The sequence below is a fragment of the Taudactylus pleione genome, unplaced genomic scaffold (genome assembly GCF_031769625.1).
Source record: "Taudactylus pleione unplaced genomic scaffold, aTauple2 ptg000043l, whole genome shotgun sequence".
NCBI lineage: Eukaryota > Metazoa > Chordata > Amphibia > Anura > Myobatrachidae > Taudactylus > Taudactylus pleione.
In genome coordinates this window covers 3,713,106-3,733,933 of record NW_028284445.1, presented here as the reverse complement: position 1 = coordinate 3,733,933, position 20,828 = coordinate 3,713,106, and the positions used below count along the sequence as shown (strand labels likewise).

Sequence of the window (20,828 nt, the reverse complement as noted above, 5' to 3'; positions counted from 1 at the left end):
GGTCTGGCGTGCAAGTGATGTACTTTGCCTTGGGGTGGTGACTGTGCCTTCCACAGAGCCCTGCACTTTGTGTGGTGACACTTGTTGCACACCCCTAGTTATGACTCTGCCAAAGAAAGATATCTGGCAATGGAATGAAAGGAAGTAAGTGTAAAGAAAATGTTGTTACAAAGCCCCCATTCTCTCTACAGGCACTGGTGCAAATTCAGAGTAAGCCTTAAGTGGGCCGAAATGACGCTTGCATTGCCTACACAGAACTAGATGTAGACATTTGTCTGTAGGCCCAGTTGTAAGTATTGCTGGGACCACCTTCCATGCACTTTGTTTTAAAGTTGCCATCACAGTCAGTGTACACTTTTATCATCCTTATCCTTGGTGCAAGAGATGCTGCTGAATTCAGACTGATCTCCACCTACTGACTACTCTACAAAGCCCGCACTAGCATCTACATGTCCTTGGTACACCCTAGTGAGGCACAAACACCCCGTTACCACCCGATTGCACACATTCAGCTGTAAGTGGAGCTGTGTACCACTTTGAACCGCCCATAGATGCACACGTTCGGAGATGCTACATGTGCTCAGTGTCGGACTGGGGCATGAAGGGCCCACCAGGAGAATGCATTGGTGGGGGCCCTTGCTTAAGGAGTGTGGTCATCCACCAGAGGGGGTGTGGCCAGCTACTACAGATGCTTGGCTAACCATTAGACAAATCTTGGTTAGTTTCTATAGAAGGGAATCAAGCCCCATGTTGATCAGTGATCCTCCAGGTAACTGACCATCTAATAGAGTAACAATCTATAATTTGAGGTCTGGAACCTGACACTTAGAAGAGGGGGGAGGGTGGGCCCATAGGCAGTGGGGCCCACCGGGGATTTCCCCTGTACCCCTGTGGGCCAGTCCAACCCTGCATGTGCTGTGCAAAAACACGCAGAATCCGTCTGCATAAAATACTTGCGTACATCTCTATCGGCTCTATTGTCTCTAACATTCTATAGAATGATAGCTAGAATCCGATGTTGGTACGGACAACTTCTCCACTTGTCCTGTTTAGTAGGTTTGATATATCTCCCACCCCCAAACCCCTGACTTCAGTCAGCTGAAGAAGTAATCATATCCACAAAAAAACAACATGAGTAAAGTTTGCCTATAAATAAGTGAAGCTTTGTTTTAACTATAATTTATACCCTTTATATCCATAGAGTTTTGTGCAATACACAATAAAACACCCTGTACAAAGAAGAAAGTATTTTCTTATATTCCCTGAGCTGCATTTCCAAATTCAGTGTGTACTATGTACAGTAATAATACAGTAGGTGTCTCTATACACCTCTTAACAAGCAATAACATAATGATACACTAAATATTACCAACACCTGTGGTCCGAAAAAAAACTGCTTAATCCAATGCTGCCAATATGATTATTTTGCATAGTCTAACATAGAAATGTAAGTGTATCTATAGCATGATCAGTCAATTGTGTTTTCCATTTAAATAGGTTATTGCAAAAAACAAATACATGAATGCCAGGACAATGTCCATTAATATAAAGAAAACAGCAATGTAGATCATTTTCGCATAACATACCATTCACACAATGCATTCCTTTCCCAATATATGGTGAAACCTATATTAATGATTCTCATGCCTAAAATGGTGAACATGTTTGTAAAGGAATATTTAAACATTCAAAAATACACTCTTAAAATATATTTTTCCTGTATAGAGAGATTTATAATCACAGTCTTGTTATAGAATCTTCTTCTGTGGGAATTGCTGCCTGTGCGTTGTTAGTGTCTGGCTGTACGTCTTTGTCCAACGTCTGCTTCAATTTATCCGTTCGACTTTCATCTACAAGACTGTGACAAGTGCCAGAAGGCTGCGATGGTAGACATTCTGAGGTATCCTGTGCACCTTGGCTTACTATACTTTGTCCTTCCAGTGTATTAACATTTAGTTCGCAGTTCGGTTTTAGGTCTTTCACAGTTTCCAAAGTCTTTTTACTTGGATCGGATACTTGCTCCGCCGCAACTTCTTCGGAAACAGAGTATATTTTGCTAGAACTCCTTCTGAACTCATCCGAGATACTCGTTTTTGAACGTCTGTGGAAAAGCCCAAAGCTTTTTATGTCTTTGGAAAATTGGATTTTCTTGGGTTTCTCCTTTGCAGTTTCTGAAGCCAACAAGGCAGACCCGTTGCTCACGGTTTTAATCTTATCAGCTGTTATCTCTGCTGTTTTTGGATGAATCATGGTGGTTATGTCAAAGAAGCTGAAGTTGTTCTTCTGTGTTCTACTTTTCTTCTCTTTCGGTTTAATGTTCTCATCTGTATCTGAGAAATCGGAGATGCTGTTGCTCATTTTTGTGTTGTGAAGATTAAATTTGTTTCCTTTTAACAAACCCAAAACTTCAAAACGGAAGCTAGAAATGTCTTGCTTTAGCTCCTAAAACGAAAAAAAATATGATATATTATGAGCCATTTACAATTTGTTGTAACATGTCTTACACAAGTACAATGATGTCCTAAAAAGGAATTTTAAATACAAACTATTAACTTAATTTACTTTGGGAAGACTCAGAGGTGGATGAATGGAAGTATATAAGGAAAAGGAGGGGCTACTAATTCTTTTATGAATATTTTTCTAGCATTGGGGTAATTTGAGGTTTGCATTAATTCCTTGGGTTGTATAACATGTTGTTCTGGGTATATAAACATTTACTGTAGCAAGTATTTGCAAATGTATTCACTGGATATAAACACATACTGTATACCTAATGACTGACATATGATAATATTCCCGTTCTGTCAGTCAATGTGCCTATACATTGTGGGGAAACAGGTACTGTGATTGTGTTAATATCATTTGTGATATAGTGATTTTTAAATTATGTGTAAGGTTTGAACAACAATGTTAATGAAAAAAAAAACAATATATCCTAAAATAAACTATAGTCACATGCAATCTTCACTATTTGTTAATGAATATTATTATTCATGTGAATTTAGAGCAAAAAAAGAGCTACTGTATGTACAGTATCTTGGGTAAACTGCAATTTACCTTTATGAGTGTTTGTTAATTATATTTTTTATAAATAGTTATTAAATGGTCATTAATATATTTTCCTCACTATTAGACCCTCAGTGCTAAATAACTGAGAATGACCATGCTTTTTAACACCAGGTTTGACATAATTTGCAGTTGCTAATTATAAATTAATAGTACTTGAATTAAGTTTGTTAACCTTTTGCACTAGTGGCCAATTGATCATTTTAAGAATATAGCCTTTATTTAGCTGCGGTGGAGAAGCAGCTTGGGTGAGGTGAATTTTAGGATAATTATTGATATAATTTCATGGGATGTTATCAAATATTTATTAATATTTTTGGCAAGAGAATAGTTAAATATTCTAAGATCATCAAATGCCAGAAACGACTAAAAGAAAATGTTACAACAAAGTTAGTAATGTTAAATCTGATTACATGTGATCATGGGTGACCCTCCCCACCCGTCATTACCCTTGTGTCAACATCATTTCTTTATTTTTATACATAATTAGATATTCTTGGAAATCAAATGGGAATCAAGATCCTTCAGACTTGTGTGCTGTAGAATTATTGTATTACTCTGAGTACTTACAATAATGTATGTGAACTGATTAAGCTGTAGACAACCCTTGCACAATTATGCCACATAAATAGTTTATATATATATATATATATATATATATTTATCCATACTGTATATGAGAGTGCTGGTAATTAAATACCTTAAAAATGTAATAACAGATGTCATTCTTTTAAAAGAGTTATATATTACAGACCAATTTTACCGGGCAAAGGATATTAGCAATGAAGGGACAGCTGATTGGTTACACCAATCATTCCACATTCTAAAATCATGCCAGCGTTGCCTCTGAGTTGATAAAAATTTTAAACCTGAAACTAAATTGCAAGGTAAGATATATTATTGCATTATGGACTGTAAAATAGATGAAACACAACTTATAGTTAGTTAAAACTAGGGGTGAGCGGGTTCGGATTTCTGAAATCCGAACCCCCCCGAGCCCCCCCGATCCGAGTCCGATCCGAGTCAGGCTCGACTTTTCCCGCCTGACTCGGATCTGAAATCGAGGCAAAACGTCATCATCCCGCCTTCCGAGTCTCGCGGGATTTGGATCCTATATAAGGTACCGGCGTCGGCGCCATTTTCTCACTCGGCTGTGGACAGTGAAGAGGGAGGGTGGGAGTTAGGGCTGTGTAGTGTAGTGTAGTGTAGTGCTGCTGTTGTCCACTACTTCAAAGTCCATAGGGGCTGGCTGTGTTGTGCTGTGCTGCTGTTGTTAATAGGGGCTGTGTCCACTACTTCAAAGTCCATAGGGGCTGGCTGGACTGTGTTGTGCAGTCAGTTCTCCATAGGGGCTGTGTCCACTCCAAAGTCCTGTGCAGTGTCCCAGTCCTAAAGGGGTGCTGTAGTGTTGTCCAGGGGGTGCTCTGTCCATCAGGGGTGCTCCCCCAAGTGCTAAAAAAATAATATATTTTCTGTGTTTGTGAATTGTGTGCGCAGTAGCCGCACGTGCATCAACAAAGTAGTGCCAAGCGTGCGCCTGTGTCATAAGTAAAGGGCCGGCTGGCTTGACCGTTAAAGGGTGCTGTAACCCCCGAAAGTACACTCCAGTCCAAACCAAAAAAAAAATTATTTTCTGTGTTTGTGAATTGTGTGCGCAGTAGCCGCACGTGCATCAACAAAGTAGTGCCAAGCGTGCGCCTGTGTCATAAGTAAAGGGCCGGCTGGCTTGACCGTTAAAGGGTGCTGTAACCTCCGAAAGTACACTCCAGTCCAAACCAAAAAAAAAAATATTTTCTGTGTTTGTGAATTGTGTGCGCAGTAGCCGCACGTGCATTAACAAAGTAGTGCCAAGCGTGCACCTGTGTCATAAGTAAAGGGCCAGCTGGCTTGACCGTTAAAGGGTGCTGTAACCCCCGAAAGTACACTCCAGTCCAAACCAAAAAAAAAATTATTTTCTGTGTTTGTGAATTGTGTGCGCAGTAGCAGTACGGGCATCAACAAAGTAGTGCCAAGCGTGCGCCTGTGTCATAAGTAAAGGGCCGGCTGGCTTGACCGTTATAGGGTGCTGTAACCCCCGAAAGTACACTCCAGTCCAAACCAAAAAAAAAATTATTTTCTGTGTTTGTGAATTGTGTGCGCAGTAGCCGCACATGCATCAACAAAGTAGTGCCAAGCGTGCGCCTGTGTCATAAGTAAAGGGCCGGCTGGCTTGACCGTTAAAGGGTTCTGTAACCCCCAAAGTACACTCCAAACCAAAAAAATATATATTTTCTGTGTTTGTGACTTGTGTGCACTGTGGCTGCACGTGCATCAACAAAGGAGCAGCGCCAAGCGTGCGCCTGTGTCCCATAAGTAAAGAGCCGGCTGGCTCATTTCTTAAAGGGTGGTGTAACCCACAAAGTGCACTACTCTCCAGCAAAAATAAAAAAATATTTTCTGTGTTTGTGTGCGCTTTAGCCGCACGTATATATCAATATAACATAAATGGAGGACCAAACTTTCTCCGATAAAAATAAAATAGGGAAAGATCAAGAACCACTTCCTCCTAGTGCTGTTGCTGCTGCTGGGAGTTGTTCATCATCCCAGAGAGGAAGTAGGAACATCACTACTTTTACTAAACAATTGACCCTCCAACAGTCCCTAGCGATGAGGATGAAGTACGACAGCAGTCATCCTGAAGCAAAACGTATAACTGAGGCCTTGACTGCTATGTTGGTGTTAGACGTACGTCCGGTATCCGCCATTAGTGCAGTGGGATTTAGACAATTGATGGAGGTAGTGTGTCCTCGGTTCCAAATCCCGTCTAGATTCCACCTGCATCCTCAAAGCAGCAGCGACAAGCGTGCGTCTGTCTGTTAAAGGGTGGTGACACCCTCAAAGTGTGCTACACAAACAATTAAAATATTGTTCTTTTTTTTCTGTCTTTGTGAAATGTGTGGGCTGTAGCCGCACCTGCATCCTTAAAGCAGCAGCGACAAGCGTGCGTCTGTCTGTTAAAGGGTGGTGACACCCTCAAAGTGTGCTACACAAACAATTAAAAAATTGTTCTTTTTTTTTCTGTCTTTGTGAATTGTGTGGGCTGTAGCCGCACTTGCATCCTCAAAGCAGCAGCGACAAGCGTGCGTCTGTCTGTTAAAGGGTGGTGACACCCTCAAAGTGTGCTACACAAACAATAAAAATATTCTTCTTCTTTTTTCTGTCTTTGTGAATTGTGTGGGCTGTAGCCGCACCTGCATCCTTAAAGCAGCAGCGACAAGCGTGCGTCTGTATGTTAAAGGGTGGTGACACCCTCAAACTGTGCTACACAAACAATTAAAATATTGTTCTTTTTTTTTCGGTCTTTGTGAAATGTGTGGGCTGTAGCCGCACCTGCATCCTTAAAGCAGCAGCGACAAGCGTGCATCTGTCTGTTAAAGGGTGGTGACACCCTCAAAGTGTGCTACACAAACAATAAAAATATTCTTCTTCTTTTTTCTGTCTTTGTGAATTGTGTGGGCTGTAGCCGCACTTGCATCCTCAAAGCAGCAGCGACAAGCGTGCGTCTGTCTGTTAAAGGGTGGTGTAACCCTCAAAGTGCGCTCCACAAACAATAAAAATATTCTTTTTTTTTTTCTCTTTGTGAATTGTGTGGGCTGTAGCCGCACTTGCATCCTCAAAGCAGCAGTGACAAGCGTGCGTCTGTCTGTTAAAGGATTACATCGGTGACAGCATCCAAGTAGGCATGTCAGACAGTCCGTACCTGTACTGGCAGGAAAGAGAAGCAATTTGGAGGTCCCTGTACAAACTGGCTCTATTTTACCTGAGTTGCCCCCCCTCCAGTGTGTACTCCGAAAGAGTGTTTAGTGCAGCCGGGAACCTTGTCAGCGAAAGGCGTAGGAGGTTGCTTACACAAAATGTGGAGAAGATGATGTTCATAAAATGAATTATCAACTCTTCCAGGGAGACCAGCCTCCAGAACGTACAGAGGGACCTGTGGTTCCAGCAGGGACGAATTAATACTCTGTGAGGATGAGGATGTACACACTGAAGAGGGTGAGGAATCGGTGGATGAGGAGGATGAGGATGACATCTTGCCTCCGTAGAGCCAGTTTGTGCAGGGACAGATTAATTGCCAGCTTGTTTTGTGGGGGCCCAAACGAACCAATCATTTCAGCCACAGTTGTGTGGTAGACCCTGGCGCTGAAATGATTGGTTTGTTAAAGTGTGCATGTCCTGTTTATACAACATAAGGGTGGGTGGGAGGGCCCAAGGACAATTCCATCTTGCACCTCTTTTTTTTCTTTGCATTATGTACAGTTTGGGGCCTAGTTTTTCAAACTGCCATCCTGTCTGCCACTGCAGTTTCATGCCTAGATGGGTCACGTGTTTGTGCCGCCCACTCGTGTCGCTTAGCATAGTCATCCAGCTACCTCGGTGCAACCTTTTGGACATAAAAACACTATTGTGAGGTGTGAGGTGTTCAGAATAGACTGGAAATGAGTGGAAATTAAGGTTATTGAGGTTAATAATAGCATAAGAGCAGAAAAACCTACAAATTCTGTGATTTTAGCTGTTTTTATGCATTTTTTCAAAAAAATACAGATCCAAAACACAAAACCCAGAACCCAAAACACGGAGGGTGGTTTTGGCAAAACCAATCCAGATCCAAAACACGAAGAAAGATCCAGATCCAAAACAAAAACACAAAACACGAAAAGTGGCCGGTGCACACCCCTAGTTAAAACTAGGGGTGTGCACCAGCCACTTTTCGTGTTTTGTGTTTTGGTTTTGGATCTGGATCTTTCTTCGTGTTTTGGATCTGGATTGGATCTGGATTGGTTTTGCCAAAACCACCCTCCGTGTTAAAACTAGGGGTGTGCACCAGCCACTTTTCATGTTTTGTGTTTTGGTTTTGGATCTGGATCTTTCTTCGTGTTTTGGATCTGGATTGGTTTTGCCAAAACCACCCTTCCGTGTTTTGGGTTCTGGGTTTTGTGTTTTGGATCTGGATTTTTTCTTAAAAAATAAAAAAAACCCGCTAAAATCACATAAAATGGGCCTTTTTTTGTTCCTACGCTATTAATAACCCCAATAACATTAATTTCCACTCATTTCCACTCTATTCTGAACAACTCACACCTCACAATATTGTTTTTAGGCCAAAAGGTTGCACCGAGGTAGCTGGATGACTATGCTAAGCAACACAAGTGGGCGGCACAAACACGTGGCCCATCTAGGAGTGGCACTGCAGTGGCAGACAGGAAGCCAATCAGCGTTATGGTGCCCATTTGCATGTAGCACGGACCCGGGAGATCCGTGCTACCTGCATCTGTGTGATTGGCACAGAACAATGACAGGTCCGTGAGACCCGTCTGTGCTGCTGTGGTAAAAAAAAAAAAACCTGTGTAAAAAAAGAAAAAAATGGCGTGCCCCTCCCCCCCCAAAAAAGAGCAACCAGCCCCGGGAATTAGTGACCCAGTGCTGGGTGTGCTTAAATACAGGGGACAAACGATTTAGGGGTCCCCTGTACTTAAGCACAACCAGCACCGGGCTAGTCAGAACCAGCGCTGGTTGCCAAAATACGGGGGACAAACGACGTAGGGGTCCCCCCTTCTCTGCGCAACCAGCTCTTGGCTCTGATCCAGTCCTGGTTCTGGAAATACAGGGGAAAAAATGAGTAGGCTTCCCCTGTATGTTCCAGAACCAGCACTGGACTTTTTCTAGCGGGGGGCTGATGCCACAGTAAGGGGAGCCCTTTCACCGGGCCCCCCAGCCGCAGCATCAGCCCTGACCGCTAGTCAGCCCAGGCCGGGGATCCCTGGAGAGCTGGGGACCCCCCCAATAAAGGGGTCACCCTCTCCAGGGCACCCCAGGCCCAGGCTGGGTGGCGGGTTGATAGTGTGGTGTGGTGTAAATAAAGAATATCAAACATTGTCTTTAGAAGTAGAACTGCAAGTCCCAGCAAGCCTGCCCGCATGCTGGTACTTGGAGAACCACAAGTTCCAGCATGCAGGGCATTAAGGGCCCATTAGTACCTGTAGTTCACCTGTAAAAAAAAAAAAAAACACAGGACACACACACCGTGACAGTATAAGTTTATTAAACATACATACACACACACACATGTACACATACTCACCTATGTAACCCTGTAGCATCGGTCCACTTGGCCGGTAAAGTATCCATAGGGGACCTGTGAAAAAAAACATACTCACCATCTCCTATGCGAGGTTCTGTCCTCTTCGTTCCAAAGTAGGCATCCCCGGCCTTGGCAAAAAAAAAAAACGAAAACCCGATCCACGAACTTAATCCACGATCCCCGATCCACGAATGAGAGCTTAGCGGCAGGGTATCACCATGGAAACCCCGCTGCTAAGCGTTCATTGGCTGAGAGAGGTCATCTCCCGTCTCTCAGCCAATGAACGGCTCCCTCCATTGTAGTCAATGGTGAGAGCCGCAAGGTTATTAAAGTTTACCCTGCGGTAATTGACTACAATGGAGGGAGCCGTTCATTGGCTGAGAGTCGGGAGATGACCTCTCTCAGCCAATGAACGCTTAGCAGTGGGGTTTCCATGGTGATACCCCGCTGCTAAGCTCTCATTCGGGAAGTACCGTTCTATAGAACAGTACTAAGTTCGTGGATCGGGTTTTCGTTTTTTTTTTTTGCCAAGTCCGGGGATGCCTACTTTGGAACGAAGAGGACAGATCCTCGAATAGGAGATGGTGAGTATGTTCTTTTTTCACAGGTCCCCTATGGATACTTTACCGGACAAGTGGACCGATGCTACAGGGTTACATAGGTGAGTATGTGTACATGTGTGTGTGTGTGTATGTATGTTTAATAAACTTATACTGTCATGGTGTGTGTGTCCTGTGTTTTTTTTAAACATTTTTTTACAGGTGAACTACAGGTACTAGTAGGTACTTGTGGTTCTCCAAGTACCAGCATGTGGGGCAGGCTTGCTGGGACTTGCAGTTCTACTCGTAAAGACAATGTTTGATATTCTTTATTTACACCACACCACACTATCAACCCGCCACCCACCGCCACCAGTGGTGGCGGGGATAGCCCCGGGCTATCAGCCTGGGCCTGGGGTGCCCTGGAGAGGGTGACCCCTTTATTGGGGAGGGTCCCCAGCTCTCCAGGGATCCCCGGCCTGGGCTGACTAGCGGTCAGGACTGATGCTGCAGCTGGGGGGCCCGGTGAAAGGGCTCCCCTGGCTGTGGCATCCGCCCCCCGCTAGAAAAAGTCCAGTGCTTGTTCTGGAACATACAGAGGGAACCCTACTCATTTTTTTCCCCTGTATTTCCAGAACCAGGACCGGATCAGAGCCCAGAGCTGGTTGCGCAGAATACGGGGGACCCCTACGTCGTTTGTCCCCCGTATTTTGGCAACCAGCGCTGGTTCTGACTAGCCCGGTGCTGGTTGTGCTTGAGTACAGGGGACCCCTAAATCGTTTGTCCCCTGTATTTAAGCACACCCAGCACTGGGTCACTAATGCCCGGGGCTGATGGCTCTTTTTTGGGGGGGTGCACACCATTTTTTTCTTTTTTTACACAGGTTTTTTTTTGTGCTCTGTGTCAATGACACAGATGCAAGTAGCACGGATCTCCTGGTCTGTGCGTGCATCTGTGTCATTGAAATACACAGCAGCACAGACGGGTCTCACTGACCCATCTGTGCTCTGTGTCACTGTCAATCACACAGATGCATGTAGCACGGATCTCACGAGTCTGTGCTACATGCAAATGAGCACCATAATGCTGATTGGCTGAGAGCTGTGACAGACGGCTCTGTCTGTCAATCAGCACTTTGCCCATTAAAGGCAAAGGCATTTTTTTTAAATGGCCGCTCAAGGCAAAACCTCGAGATCCGACAGCAGATCTCGACAGAGAGGGATCTCGACAGAGAGGGATCTGGGGCAGACAGGGAGATCCAAGCTTGGGCTCGGATCGCCCCGGATCCCTGAAGTTCGGGTGGGTTCGGTTCTCAAGGAACCGAACCCGCTCATCCCTAGTTAAAACCTATTGCCCACACGCTTTTAACATTTGTCTCATTGTAAATCTATTGCAGATGTATTACAAAATGTAGGGAAATTACAACTAGTATGATAATTATTTTGGAAGATTTTAATATCATGTTAAATGAACAAATAAAAAGATATACCAACCATTAAAAAAAAAAAAAAAAGTGCAACGGAATATACGCGTGCTGTATATAAGTAAATGGTAATAAATAAAACACAACCATCATTTCTTATGGTGCGTACACATGTAGCGATCAGCCAGCGATACAATATCACTGGCTGATCGTCCTTCACCCTCCCTGGTGTGCTGGATGATCGATATCGATCATCCAGCACACCACCAACTTACCAACTACTATAGCGACCCGTGATCAATGATCATGGGTCCCTATAGTAACCTGCTCGACATCGAGCAGGTTGGGGCCAGCATGCACGACCGATGGATGATGTCGCTATCGTCCATACGTGCCAGTGTATCACTGGTCAATGGTAGGTTGGTAGGGACCAAAAAATGAACGTTTTGAACGATAACGATATGAACAATATTGTTATTGTTCAAATTGTGCATTTAAATCGCTACGTGTGTACGCACCATTTAGACCCATGCAGACAGCCAGTAGTACACTATGTAGAAAAAAGTGATTGGACACTACCGCGCAGGTTATATGGTATGCTCCTGTAGCAGACACGTGTTCGTGAAGGTATAAAACGATAAGTACTCTGTAGAGATGTTCTCGATAACTCTGTGCTCCCTACAATGTGGAATTCTATGGAAACCACAAATGTTTTTATCACGACGGCAATGCCACCTATCATGTTTCCAGGGCGACGCTGGACTGGCATAAAGAAAATTCGGTAACGCCGATGGACTGGCCAGCTCAGAGTATAGATCTTAATCCTTTTGAGTACCTCTGGGAAGAATTAGAGCAATGGGTGTATTCTAGGCCGACTGGACCTTTTCAGTGTCACAGTTGGTCACTGTACTTTAGGCGGAATGGCAAATGTTGCTGTTGTCCAGGAACTTGTAGATAGTTTGCCAAGAAGGGTGTCTGCAGTAATCACAGCACGTGGTGGACCTAGTGCTGACATCAATAAGATCTCTTTGATCTGTTTGCTGTCGGTGTCCAGTCACTTGTTTACATAGTGTACAATCAAAAAGTTCAACAAAAAGGGGGCAGGAATCATAAGGTATAGCAATAAAAATAAAAGTAACAGCTAACATCTTTGTAACCTTAGCAATAACCAAGTCACAGCATTACAAAAAATCTTGCTTACTTTTATAATCTCATAGCAGTCTCAATACAGACATCATTATTTTACCTTATCACTATTATTATCAGTTTACCTTATCAATATGAAAACCACCAAGATATAGGTTCTCACCGCTGTTAGTAATTGTAAAACAATAAAGACAGTTACAAAATCAGAGTAAAATCAGGATAACGATACAAGACTGAAACACACAGGCTAAGGGACCTGACTGCAGATATACAATTTCATCCCCTCCATCCTGACATATATTTGTAGCATATAACTAGCTATAAATTTTACTTGTATACTATTTAAAATAGGCAAAAAAGGTCAGTTTGCAAACATAACACAGCTATAGAAAGGAATCTAGGGCCTGATTCAGAGCCGCTCGTTCGCACTGAGCGATGTTCGCACAACTGCGCATGCGTACGGTTTGTAATATGCATGCGCGAACCAGTCAGTGCGGCCGAAAATCGTTTGTTCGCTATATAGCGAATGCCTGCTACTTTGAGTGACAGGATGAGGCGTATGTGGGTGGTAACAGGGGAAGGTGCTTGAAAACGGGGAGTGAAATTAAGAACGCAGGCGTGCTTAAAGGTCAAAACGGGCGTTTTATGGGTGTGCATAATTAAAACAGCAGCGTCATTGACCACGTCACCTGGTTGTTTTATAGGAAAAACCAACCACAAGAATAGCGAGCAGTTCATACGCTGATCGATGTACTCGATTAATCTAATAAATAGCGGACATGACGTATGGTGCGAGCGGCCAGGGGGCGTATTTTTAAAAATTTCGACGGCAAGTTTTGCTCGCTCGTTCAGACTTAGAGGCGTGAACAGACCGCAATGAGCGAACGGTTCATTTGAATAGCCACCCCTTGTTTTTGAACGAACGACCGCAAATAGCGAGCGGCTCTGAATGAGGTCCCTAGTAATTATAGTTAAACATTAGAGATGTTAAACCTCATACCTTAAAGTTTTCCTCTGTTAATCCTTCTTCTGTCTTGGCATCCCTGATCATTGCTGCAACATATCTCTTAACAAGATTCTTTAGAACTTCCTAACAGTTCAATAATAAAAATAAAATAAAAATAAAAACAGAAAATATTTTAAACATTAAAACATTTCTATTTTTTGAAGTTAATATACAGAAAGTCACATTTCATGTTGTTTCTTCCGTTAAGTCCTTTAGGATCTCTGTGAAACAGATAATACACACCCGCCATGCCTTGGGGACTCTTTGAGGCCCACTTTTAGCTTTTCAAAATTTTAATGTGTTAAATATGTGCTCTTGGGCAAATCTTTCTGCCCACTGTAAAGCGGTGGGAGCTATATGGCCACCAGTCTTATCCGGTCCTGTGGAGACAATCGGCGGCAGTGTAGCCAATCTGTTTCATGCAATATACTGTAGCCCCTAGCCTAGTAAATCTGCAATAGCACTATTCCATTGGTAGTGATGGAGGAAAGGATAGTGATAGTCTAGCGCTAAAGGCCTTCTTTACCCACCTATGGTGAAAGGTGAGCGGTGTCCATGTTTTCCAGTGGTTATGGAGATACCAGTGGTCCACAGCTGGCCAAGGCGTACAATAAAATAATAATAATAATATATATATATTTTTTTAACTAAGATTTGTGGACCACGTATAAAAAGAGGGTAGTAAGTATCTTGGGAGCCTAATAAAGTTTTTTTTTTATAGTGTGGCGTATTTGTGTTTTTGCTTAAGTTTTAGGCAGCAGAGACTTAGGGGACCTGCGTGTCATGCAGTGAAATTGAGATTTGGTGCCTCAACAATAGACATGGCTGGTCAATGCAGCCTGTTCGGGGGACAGCTGAGAGATACAACTGCCATGTTTACTGCGCTATTGTCACATCTTAATGAGAGAACAAACTGTACAGCTTAGTAAAGGGACAACTATATCATAAATTAAACAGAACGCGCATACACAGTAAGCTACAGTAACTGAAGTATTGTGGTTGGTTTATCTTGTTTAAACATGAAATATTATGTTTTACAACAAAGGAAAACTACCTGATATTGATTGTGCCTTCTAAAATTGTCAGCTGCTCTTCTCTGTAATGATATAAAGAAATAACACGTAAAATTGTATTTTACCGGGCAGTATGTAAAATCAAGCGCTGTAAAGTTAGCAGCATTTTCTTAAGAAAATTGATCATTTGGGTGATCAGAATTCACATAGAAAATGATATGCTGGGCACTCTGCCACAACGCCCACCCCTCCCCCCAAAAGAAAAATCAGTTCTAAACACCCATGTGTTTTGATCAGGATTTTATATTAAGACAATTTTCTCTTCACAATGGTTTGATAAAACTGATTCTGTCCTTGGCCGTACTTGCATAACAGGTGCCTGGCACTCAGACAATACAGGACTCCAAAACATTCATGACTTTTTGAAATTGTCCTTAACGCTGGTTAGCCGACCAAAGGTTGACACATTGGGGTATATTTACCAAAGTGCGGGTTTTTAGAAGTGGAGATGTTGCCCATAGCAACCAATCAGATTGTAGCTATTATCTTCTAGAAGGTGCTAGATAAATGTTAAGTAGAATCTGATTGGTTGTTATGGGCAACATCTCCACTTCTAAAAACCCGCACTTTAGTAAATATACCCCACTGTATCAAATAGTGAATCTTTTGACTAACAAAATATAAAACATATAGGGGTCCATTTACTAAGCAGTGTTAGGAGACAGAGTGAAAAGTGATAAGAAAGTTATGAGGTGCCAGCCAATCAGCTCCCAACTGTCATTTTCCAAACACAGCCTGTGAGATGACAGTTGGCAGCTGATTGGCTGGCATTTAGTAAATAGACCAAAGGGGACTATTTACTAAGCAGTGTTAGGAGATAGAGTGAAAAGTGATAAGGTGCCAGCCAATCTGCTTCCAACTGCCATCTCGTAGGCTGTGTTTGAAAAATGACAGTCGGGAGCTGATTGGCTGGCACCTTATCACTTTTCACTCTGTCTCCTAACACTGTTAAGTGAATAGACCCCATAGATATAGACACTGGACCTGATTCAGCAGTGTGCACTGCTGAACACAGATTCCCAATTACCAAAAATCTGCGCGTGCACGGGGCCCATTCTGCAAGTGTACAGAAAGGATCCTGCTAAGACGCATGCAAGCCCTTGAATGCCTCTGACTGATTGACAGACAGAGGCATTTAAGAGGTGGTGCGGGGACGACCAGTGTTCCAGAAAACGGGCCATGTCTGCCCTGTTTTCCGGGAGTTGCCAGACCAGGGACTGCACGGACGTACACAGTCTGCTGGGCTCGCAAGTCAGCCAGCCTGAGTAAGCTGAGGCTTACTCAGCTGACCAGCCCGGCACCGTCCACCATCTCGACCATCGACAACCGATGGTCGCGATGGTGATCCCAGCCTGCGACCTCCGTCGCAGTGCTGGGATTGCAAATGCAGCAGGGGGTGTCATAAACTTCCTGATGCATGTGCATTATTGCAATGATCCATGCTGAATCAGGCCCAATATACAATAACCTTGTTGCAACAGTGTTTTAGCTCACTGACAGTTAGTGCTACCAGTCTTTTTGCATTGTTACTTACAACAACCATCAATACTAGCACTGATTGTAACAATAAGCTTCTCTATGACAATGGCTTTTGCTCAATAAGTTACTTTATCCCGAGCTACTTACACCTATTACTCCAAAACTTTCAGGTTTTTTCCGTATGTTTTTCTTGCATATTTGTCTCCTTCCCCATCTAAAAAAATACCAGAGGGATTTTGGACTAGGAATAATATTGAAAGGGGTAGGAAGCGTCCCTCCTTCTTCAAAGTAACTCATCCATAGCTTTGTTCTTGCAAACTTCCATTCAATGTCTGCATGATCCTAGGCAGAAGATGGTAAGAAAGTAAAAATGTGAAATTAAAATGAATTCTCTTCTTAAATTACATTTTTTAGGATTAAAATTGAAAGCCATGTTTTAAATGCAGTCGTCAGAGTTAGTGCATAAACACTATCTACATCATTTACCGCAGTTATCAGTACATCTCTATACGGTTTTAAAAAGCCCTGGATTCAAAGATTGGTGGACTTAAGTCTGAAATAAAGTCTTTTACACACTAGTGAGATACTGTACATGTAACAATTGTAACTTCACATACTGTAGCTTGATAATTGTCATAATATACTTAAACTTGCTTTATACATGAGTATGAATTACTATTCTCTGTGATCAGCCTCCCATATCTGAGGAGATGCTGCTTCCACAGGATTACTGTCAGGTAGTCTGTTGTGTGTAGGGCCTCATTTATTAAAGAGTTTGATCATTCACGAGTGACAAAACTCGTTGCGTATAATAAATGGTGCTCCAGCCAATCAGCTACCAACTGTCATTTTTCAAACAGATGACAGTTGGGAGCTGATTGGCTGGAGCACCATTATCCTACGCACCAAGTTTAATCACCCGTTGTGAATGATTAAACTCTTCAATAAATGAGGCCCTTAATAGTGCTTGAGAACTTCACTGGAGGAACTGCAGGTGGTGCACATCTCCCCTGCAGCACCCAGGGATTTCCCCGATAGTGTCACCAATGTTTTGGCATTTATGTGGCAGTGCAGGATTCCACATTGTCCTGCACAATGGATCTACAGTAATTTGAACATTGGGCCTGATTCAGAGATGCAATGCCAATGTTTATATTGTTGAGCGATTATCGGTGGTCTGAGCATGCATCTGAGTCGCACTGTGCATGCGTCAAGTTCTATTACCATCGTTCCTCGCAAAGTTATTGACAGCAGGGACAGTCTGTATGAGGCAATGGGAGGTGTCAGTGAAAACGCAGGCAAGTTATGACCATTTCTGGGGCATGCGTCGGCCCACGGTGGTGATCCTGTACGAGGTAGAAATGGCTCCAGCGTCTCAGTTACAGTTGCCATTCTGCGTGACCATAAGGTTACTTAGAAGTCCTATAATAAACCGATATGTCACCGATGCTGGTTCTTTGTACGCAATCGCTAGGATTTGCAGAGCAGTCAGTGGACGTCTCAATATACATCCAGGCAGCCGTGAGTGACATTTGCATATTCTTGCACAGCCACTGTATACAAATTTGTAACAGCAGCGACGCTAGCGTCCATCCCTGTATCTGGCCCATTGTGTACAACAATTGTGCAACCAAAAACCAAATACTGCTGGCACCACCATGTTATTGACGGGCGAGTACCCCTGATATGGCCTGATACAGGGGCGTATCTTTAATGGATGCAGGGTGTGCGGGGCACACGGGTCCCTAGGTCCAGGGGGCCCCGCACCATACACCCTGCACGCATAGTATTACTTACCTCTCCAGAGTTCCATGTCGGCACGGGGGTCCGGCACTGGAAAAACGACTGGAAATTACCAACGCGGCCATTTTCCCGTTGTTTTCGCAAGCGCAGTACAGGGAAAATGGCCACCGTGGCCATTTTCCAGGTGACCTGCACATACTCTATAGACTCTGGGCGCACTCTAGTGCCCAGAGTCTATAACTCCTGCACTGGCTGCGCACAGCTCAGTGCGCTGCCAGACGCCAGACAGAGAGGAGGGGGCCCGTGTCTGAGACTGCACACGGGCCCCCTCCTCTCTAGAAACGTCCCTGGTCTTATAGTATATCCAAAGTGAAGTCTGCCCAATATACATTATACACACAGATGATAGGTAGGAAAAGGTTTAATAAATAACCCATCGCCCCTACTGAGAGGATCTGTTTTATGGTTGTTGATTTAAATGTTCAGTATCCTTAAAAAAATGTGACAACATTCAATGACTACAGGGAAAAATAGCTACACTTTTTTACAGCAATATTTCGAGGATTCCCATAACAATAAAATAAACTACCAAACTAAATACAAATGTGTTGTACAGGTAGAAAATATTATAAAGTATATCTTACAGCAATGAGTTGGTAGGAGTTGTTCATCATAGCTATTAGCATGTTCAGAAGAACGACCAGGGAGATTACATTATAGGTTCCAAACATGGTTGCACCAACGAATTCAGTGAACTTGTGGTCAGGTTTCACTTTTGTTACATAAAGGTTGATGAGGCCAAAAATGGACCAGAACAATGACTGCAATGTTTCAAATATTCTAGACAAGAAAACAGCAACAACAACAAAAATACATCATGAGAAAGAAGGAACCTCATACAATTTAGCGTACAAGCATTACATCAACCCACTCCCACACTACACAAGGCTAATCTAAAATACATTATAGACCTTACATGGTAGAGCCTCACACTTAAAGGGTAATAGGAGGACATACTGTAGTAAGAAAAAAAATCCAAACATATTGTGTTATCCTATTAACCCCATAACAATGTTTTTAAGATATCTGTAGAAGGTTGTAGATGATAAATTTATTAAATCAGTGATGCAGGGCAAGTTATTAAAGACCAATAAGCTGGTGGCTCAGTTATGGGTTTCTGAAAGGGTTGTATCTATATGAAAAATGTGGACAAGCTGTGTAAATAGTATGGAGAAGCTTGAGCATTAAAATAGGGCCACATATCTGAATTTTCTTGGTCTGGTGCCATAAGAGTTCTTTGTAACAGACTAAAGTGCAGGGTTATTAGAAGTGAAGATGTTGCCCATAGCAACCAATCAGAATCTAGCTATTATCTTCTAGAAGGTACTAGAAAAACGATAAGTAGAATCTGTTTGGTTGCTATGGGCAACATCTCCACTTCTAAAAACCTGCACTTTAGTTAATATACCCCTAGTCATTGGGTGGTATGTGTGGTATGTGGAATGTCTGTTAAAGTAGTTTCATTTAACTATTCTTTTGGCTGGACATTATTGCGTGGCTGTATGATGAGGTATCACAATCGTGATAAGGTATCACACCTTCTATAGAGTTCTATAAGACGCTAGCTTGTGATTCTTTATTACAAGTTGTAATAGTTGTCTTATTCTTATCACAAGATATTATGTTCTTTTGATATCATTTCACTAAAACCTGGATTTAGTTTTCATGTTGACAATCAAAAGGTTGATATCATAATGTCAACATGGTTAAAATGTCAACACCCAGCATATCGACGCCTGAAAAAAATGTCGACACATTCAAATTGTCAACACGTGAAATGTTGACAGTAAAAAAGTTGACAATAGAAATTTTAGGGTTAGGTTAAAAATTAGGTGGCAACATTATGTACCTTTCCACATGTTCGCTGTCAACATATTTAACAAGTCGACATTTGTCAGTGTCAACATTTTGCAAGTCGACATTCTGAACATGTTTATATGAGGGTGGATCTAAAAGTCCATGTCCTGATGTAGTAGTAGATGTCGCCCCATATAGATTTTCTGTATGCATGTACAGTACGTACTAGAGGTCTTAGTAGAACAACAAGGAAAATTAAAGCACAATTTTTCTTTTATTTTTGCAGATATTGCATAATAAATGGAACAAAATCACTAAAAGTTGAGAAATGGAGAATACTGAAAAACGGAGAAAACTGAAATATGAGTCGTCATTAAATATCTGCAAATGAAGAAGATGACCCCTACTGAAATTTACACTCACGCTAAAGGAACACATTCATGGGAAGACTTTTGCATCTAATGACGATGTCATGACTGCTGTACAGGACTGGTTTGAGGACCAATCCCCAGAGTTTTTCCTGAACGGAATGAAGAGGTTGGAGCATCTATGGGAGATGTGCATTGAAGTAAATGGAGACTATGGGTCGTATTCAATTAGGCGCGAAAAGCCGAGTTCCGTGAAAAAGTATCACCGATTGCGTCTTTTCGTGTGGTGGAAACTTATCTCCGTATTCAATTCCACCCGCTTTCGCATATGCGGAAAGTCAATGCAATGTAATTTGTAAAAATTATATGCCTCTGAATAGCAGGAGAACAGAAGTGCAACATTTTCATTTTGGGGTGCAAAAGTGGTGAAACCACTCAGAACCCTTAGGACAGCCCCCCAAAGGATAACTGCGTCAACAAATTCCAGAAGAAAATGTAAGAACACACCAAAAAATTACATTCCTTTTTTGTGGTGAAAAAGCACCAAGTGGGGGGACAACTTCAAAAACTAGCGAAATAAGCTTCTGGGGGTACTCTAAGAAGGGGCCAAGTATTTTGGGGATTGCAGGTGCTTTTATGATGTAGGAATTTCACTTTTATTAAAACTTCACTTTAGAGACATTAAAAGATGCTAGCACCCATATTCAGGTACCCCAAATTTGCCAGGACTACTTCTTTTCTCAAAAAAATACTGCTTTATACCATTCTTCACCTCTTGTGCAAAGATGCTAATTAGAGGCAATTGTACCAACTTAAGTACCCCAAACAGTTTTATTAGGACTAATTGGGCACTACTACATTGATCCCCAATGTTTCTGCATCTTTTTTGGGGGGTGGTTCAAACTAATTTTCCCAATTCTGTCACCACTTTCCACCTGTTCTGACTTCGTTGGTCACCGTTTTTGTGTCTTTTGGAATTGAATATGGTGAATAGCGGGGACGGGCATGAT

General features: G+C 42.6%; 1 protein-coding gene across 1 annotated transcript in view; it reads right to left on the bottom strand.

Moving 5' to 3' along the window:
• Positions 1–1,653: 1,653 nt before the first annotated feature.
• Positions 1,654–20,828, bottom strand: part of TRPC4 (transient receptor potential cation channel subfamily C member 4) — a 273,246-nt gene continuing 254,071 nt past the window's right edge. The window contains exons 7-11 of the mRNA XM_088460139.1: positions 18,238–18,433; positions 15,998–16,192; positions 14,353–14,394; positions 13,293–13,382; positions 1,654–2,442 (exon numbers count right to left, since the gene is read on the bottom strand). Of these exons, the coding sequence (XP_088316265.1) occupies positions 1,738–2,442; positions 13,293–13,382; positions 14,353–14,394; positions 15,998–16,192; positions 18,238–18,433 (1,228 nt within the window). The 3' untranslated portion in view covers positions 1,654–1,737. The remainder of the gene's footprint in view (positions 2,443–13,292; positions 13,383–14,352; positions 14,395–15,997; positions 16,193–18,237; positions 18,434–20,828) is intronic.